Genomic DNA, 5560 nt, shown 5'->3' with positions numbered 1-5560 from the left:
GGCGGGGGCTGGGGTGCTGGGGAGCAGCGGGGCTGTGGCGGTGTCACAGGGCAGGGGTACCTGCTCGCTGGCGATGCCCCGCAGCCGGCGCAGGGTGACCCCCGCAGTGAAGATCTCCACCTGCCCAGGGCAGTGTCAGACGCCAGGCCCAGCCCGGGCTGAGGGGTGGGGGTGTCCCCCGGTGTCCCCTCGGCACCGGGCACTCTGCAGCACTCACCTCACCCCTCGTGTTGCTCTTGTTGGGGACCCCCACCACGTATTCTGTGAGGGAAGAGAGCCCTGAGTGCCCCACTGGGACATTGAGGGGGGCACGGGGATACCCCTGGCATTGGAGTGGGCACAGGGATACCCCTGGTGCGACATGGGGCCATGAGGGCACAGAGATGGGCAGGACCCCTGTCCTGGCACAGCCTGCCCAGCCCCCTCGGGTAGGGGAGCAAAGTCTCTCTGGAGCCCCAGGGTGCCCCAGGCCCATCAGACCCCGTCCCCTGCTCCCCTCAGCCCTACCTTTGGTTTTGGGGTTGCCATCAAACTCGCCCACAGCCACCGAGTATCCTGCAGGAGATGGGCACTGGTGACCCCGGGTATGCCAGCAGGAGCTGGCAGTGGGGCGGGGTGCCCCTGCCCGCTGCTCACCCCGGTACCCGTCCTCGTAGTCCCCGAACACCGGCTCCGTGGGGCGCCCGGGGCTCCCCAGCCACAGCAGGGACGTGCCGAGGAAGCGCCTGAGGATCTTGTCCAGTTCCACCGAGTACACGAGCCCTGGGGCACACCGGGGCAGGGAGCACCAGCCCCGGCGGGGCACCCGCTGCCACCCGCCCCGGGCTGCCAGCGCCACTGCGGGTGGCACTTACGGGGCACCGCATCCGGGGTGGCCTCTCCCCGCCGTGCCCATCCCGGGAGCAACGCCGGCAGGAAGGACTCCCCTGTGAAATAATACCCGCCGGGGGCACCCAGCACCAGCGTCCCAGCCGGCGGGAGGAGCTGGCTCAGCACCACCCCGGGGCACGCTGGCATCCCCCCAAAGCATCCTCAGCCAAGTATCCCCCACCCCGGTATTTCCCATCCTAGCCCCCCCACCCCAACGTCCCCCCCACTCCTAGGCCCTCTCGTCCCGGAATTCCCACTGCACATCCCCCAGCTCAGCATCCCCACCCCAACATCCCCCGCCGTGACACCCGAGTACCATCCTGGCCGCACCCTCTGCATCTCTGTCAGCCCCCCCTGGGCATCCCGGGGGGCACCCCCCGATCCCCCCAAGGTGCCCGAGTCCCCCGAGCCCCTCCATCCCCTCTCACCGCGGTGACAGCGGCGCTGAAGCCGATCTCGCAGTAGCGCTTGTCGTGCGCTGCGGGGACAGGGCAGGGTCAGAGGGACGCGGGGCTGGGATCCCCCCGCTCCCCGCTCCCCGTTCCCCGCTCACCGTAGCTCGTCTGGCGGTAGGTGCTGGCCATGGTGGGGGCGCGGCACGGCGAGTACCACACGGCGCGCTCCGGGCTCCGCACGAAGCAGGTGCCCGTCGGGGTGCGGAACGCCTCGTGCTGCCCCTCCAAAGCGTTCCAGTGCTGCAGCGGGGCGCAGACCTGGGCACGGCGATGGGACGGGCTGGGTGCCCCCTCCGTGACCACCCAAGGCTGCCCCCCTCCCCCCCGGTGCACCCACCACCAGGTTGCCTTCCCAGCTGGTGACGGACCCTCCCAGCCACTGGTGCGATTTGTAGGTGCGCAGCTCCAGGGTGCCCTGGCTCTCGCTCTCGTCGCCTGGGCGAGCGGGAGAGGGGCGATGTGCGGAGCGGGCCCCCCCCGCGCCCGCTCCCGCCCCACGGAGCCCACGCACCCGCAGTGTCGAGGGGCAGCGGGTGGCAGGGGGTCCTGTCGGGAGGCCAGGAGCAGAGGAAGACGGCGCCGGGCTGAGCCACGCCGGGCTGGGAGGTGTTGGCACGGGGGGCTCCCACCGCCACGCTGGGCCTGGGGGGCAGAGCGGGTGTCAGGGTGGGCGGGCGTGAGCCGTGCCCGACCCCCGGTGCCTCCCTACCTTCCCTCGCTCCTGTGGAAATCCAGGGCGAAACCGAAGTAGCTGCCGGGGGGTCCCTGGCTTATCTCGGGGGACGCAGCTGCGGCCGGGCCCGGCAGGGACGGGGAACACAGGAAGGGCCCCCCCGGGCGCGTATCCGCTCCTGCGGGGAGCCGGAGAGGGGCGGGGGACACGGATGTGGCCGGAGCAGGGCGGGGAACAGGAGGTGGCAGTGCCACCGGGAGACGCGGTGACAGGGTGGGGGACACGGTGACAGCGGCCCGAGCCTATCGCCCTCGGGGGGCCAGTCTCGGGGTGGCTGTTCCGGGATGGACATCTCGGGGTGGCTATTTCGGGGCGCAGGCAGTCCCTACCAGCGGAAATGTGGCGAGAGGGGAGGACAGCAGGGCACAGGGCCCCTCCATCCTCCCGATCTCCCCTCCGCAGCCGGAGGGAGCTGACAGCACCGAGCCCGCCCGCATCGGGCATCACCCCGCAGTGTCCCCTTGCCCGGGCAGGGACACCCCAAACCCTGCCAGGGCTGTGCAGGGCAATGGCTCTGGCAAGGGGCCGGGGGCAGGGTGGGCACAGCCCACGGCCAAGTGAACCAGGCGTGTCCTTGTCCCTGTCCCCTGTGCCCTCAGCCAGGCCTGGGGCAGCCGCGGGGCTCAGCCCTGCCCGGACAGCGGCGTCAGCCCTGGACCCCCCTGCAGAATTAATTTAAACTCCGTTAATTAAGGACAGTCAGAGTGCCCGAGGGCTCCGGGTGCCAACCCAGCTCCCTGGGAGCCAGCCCGTGTGAAACGGGGCTTTTCTCCTCCATCTCTGAAGCTGCAGGTGGGAAGCAGGACAGGACAGGGACTCGGTGGGTTTTGGGGGGCACAGGGGGTCCCTGCAGGGCACCTTGGCCCCTGGAGTGGGGTCTGCTCCAGCCCTGCAGAGCAGCTGCGGCTGGAAAAGAGCGGGATTTGCCCGAAGCACAGCTCCGAGGGGTGGGAAGGGTTTAGCTGAGCCCGGAGCAGCTCCGGGAGAGGACACCGGACTCAGGGGCAGCTGCTCCTCCTCGGGAGGTCTCGTCCCCAGCTTGCTGCAGCATCTGAACTCAGCTGCAGCCCACACCAGAGCCCCTGAGGGCAATTCTAATCCTTTCTTCCGTCCAATTACTTCATTTCCGGTTTCTTTCAGCACTGCTGCACCATCCCTCATCAGCCACCGCCAGGGAAGGGCAGGTGGCACCCTGGATCTCTGGGTCCTGCTGGCATGCAGGGCGGTGGATTTTTTTCCTTTAATCAAACCAGGGCTCTGGTTAGGAAAAGAGGCTGGTGCTCTGCCCAGCAGCGCCCCACCACCACACATCATCACATTTCTTTTTCCACAAATCATTGGTTTATTAGAAAGGTTTTTTTCCCTCATTTTACAGCATATATATATATTTATATATATATCTTATGTGACAAAGTTAAATACAGTCTGTTTATGCTTGTAAGTAATGACAGGTTAATTATTTTAGCGCTATCCTGAAGTCCAAAAACAATCCCTGCCCACAGTGCAGTGGGGCCAGGGCACAGATGGGCCCTATGAAGCTCAGCTCTGACAGTAACACTGAATTGTCTGGTATTTACAGGAAATTGAGTCCCTTTTTTGTGACTGCTATCACTCTGACCTGCTCCAATTTCTCATTTACACGGTGAGGGAGCTCAGGGGGTTTTGATCCTTTGACTCTGCCTGGCCTCGTGCTGCACTCCAGGAGGGGACAGGGAAGAGGATGAGGATGGGGAATGGGCCAGGGATGTCACCACATCCCCACACTGCTCTGAAATCCCCCCCTCCAGCGGTGGTGGCCCAAGGGCTGTGACAGTCCCTGTGAGTGGGGACAGCAGCAGCGGGGACACCCCCTGCACTGGGGTGGGGAAGCTCCCACGGGCAGTGTCACCTGAGTTGGGTGATGCTGGGAGAACTGGGAAATCCCTTATGGACTAAGCTGGGGTAACCCTTTGTGTGGGCTGGGTTAGGGTCCTCCTGCAGCAGCAGGGCCTGCACATTACTGCTTCCAAAGGAGGGAAAAAGGAAAGGAAAAAAAGGGCTCCTATTCTCTGGGAGCACCCTGAATTCCTGCCGCTCCCCAGGCTGCTCCAGTGCCCATTCCTATGGCAGGGAGGAACACAGAACCTGCCGGAGTCACTGCTACCCCCACACCCCTCACCTTGCCCAAGTCTCACCTGTTGATTTTTTTCCTTCTGCAAAATTCTAAATGAAGATTTTTTTGTCTTTACATTTTATACTACATAAAAACTTCAAAAATACATGAGCTTGATAAAATATACATGCTTAGCTGTTCTGCATCTAGCTGAAACTATAAATTGAACCTTTACAAGTGTCTTGGGTCACCTACAGCAAACATATTTACACAGAAGCCACCAGAACAAGTACCACTAAGAACTGGCTGTAAAAAATATTATTGCGATATACTACAAATGTAACCTTTGATAGGAGCTACAAAAAGCAGCATCTTTGTTTACAGAGTTCAGTGCAATTCTTTACATTAAAAAAAAAATCCTATAAATTAATAAAGAAACCATCAGTGTTACAGAGGAAAGAACACGTTTTACATCCAGGCCGCGCTCCCCCGTCCTCTGTATTGCTTCAATTCTGAACGGGATTTGCCTTCTCTCTCCCATCCCAGTGCCTCTTTCCCAACCCCACAGAAGATGGAATTCAAAGTGATTTTTTTCCCCCTTTCAGGAGAAGAGTGGTCAAAGCCCAGACTGGAATCCCAACCCCAGAACCTCTCTCCAGTCTGGGATATCCAGGCATGGTCCTGGTGCAGGAGAACGTGGATGCGGGATGGGGAAAGAAGGGAGCTCTGGGCACACACACAGAGCTCCTCCTCCTCCTTACACTAAGATCTTACTTCCACCTTTGCTGCTCACGCCAAGAAAAACCCACATCTGCAGAAACAGGGGCCAAGGAACCTCCTGCAATGCCTGAAAGCTGAGGCCTCCAGCCCCTCCACACAGCTGGCAGCGCCCGATGTTCCATGACCGATTACAAGCCGGATTCAATCATGCTATTTTAATTAGATGACCTCATTAAAAGGATTTTTAGAGATCCTATTAGTGTGTATGAAACCTCATTTATCATATACAAGGTGGCAGAAGGAAGATGACCAAGTGTAAGAATCCAGGGGGGAAAAGAAGCCTTTCCAAGTGTCTCGCTGTTCTAAAGGTGAAATGGTTCTTCTGGAGCGGTGCTGCTGCGTGCACGGAGGAGTCGGAGCGAGACTTCCCTGGGATGCAGCCAACTGCCCAGCCCTCGAGCCCCCGGCTTCTTTGGCTGCTCAAGAGTGAAAGGAAATGCTCAGGCCTCATCTGCCCGCCGGCTCAACTCCAACCCCTTCCCAAAACGCCAAATATTCTCCTTCCTCCGAGGTTCCTTCATTTTGTCCTTCATGTGCCGTGGCTGGGTGGATGCTGCAAGTCCTGTCCTGAGAAAATGGGGTGCAGCAGGGGGTGGAGGTGCAGGGCCGTGGCAGCAGCAGCAGCTGCTG

At 61.3% G+C, this 5560-nt stretch overlaps 2 protein-coding genes across 2 annotated transcripts in view; both read right to left on the bottom strand.

Annotated features, from left to right (window-relative positions):
• Positions 1 to 4827, bottom strand: part of ITGA2B (integrin subunit alpha 2b) — a 13869-nt gene extending 9042 nt beyond the window's left edge. The window contains 11 exon segments of the mRNA XM_031063633.1: positions 61 to 120; positions 218 to 261; positions 508 to 555; positions 637 to 765; positions 930 to 984; positions 1299 to 1348; positions 1424 to 1583; positions 1663 to 1760; positions 1837 to 1967; positions 2035 to 2107; positions 4698 to 4827. Of these exon segments, the coding sequence (XP_030919493.1) occupies positions 61 to 120; positions 218 to 261; positions 508 to 555; positions 637 to 765; positions 930 to 984; positions 1299 to 1348; positions 1424 to 1583; positions 1663 to 1760; positions 1837 to 1967; positions 2035 to 2107; positions 4698 to 4827 (978 nt within the window).
• Positions 4828 to 5459: 632 nt separating this feature from the next.
• The window catches only part of GPATCH8 (G-patch domain containing 8), a 37822-nt gene continuing 37721 nt past the window's right edge, over positions 5460 to 5560 (bottom strand). The window contains exon 9 of the mRNA XM_031063632.1: positions 5460 to 5557. Coding sequence (XP_030919492.1) covers positions 5460 to 5557 — 98 coding nt within the window. The remainder of the gene's footprint in view (positions 5558 to 5560) is intronic.

This window comes from Geospiza fortis, unplaced genomic scaffold, assembly GCF_000277835.1.
Source record: "Geospiza fortis unplaced genomic scaffold, GeoFor_1.0 scaffold373, whole genome shotgun sequence".
NCBI classification, from domain to species: Eukaryota; Metazoa; Chordata; class Aves; order Passeriformes; family Thraupidae; genus Geospiza; species Geospiza fortis.
This window is presented reverse-complemented; position numbering and strand designations above follow the sequence as displayed.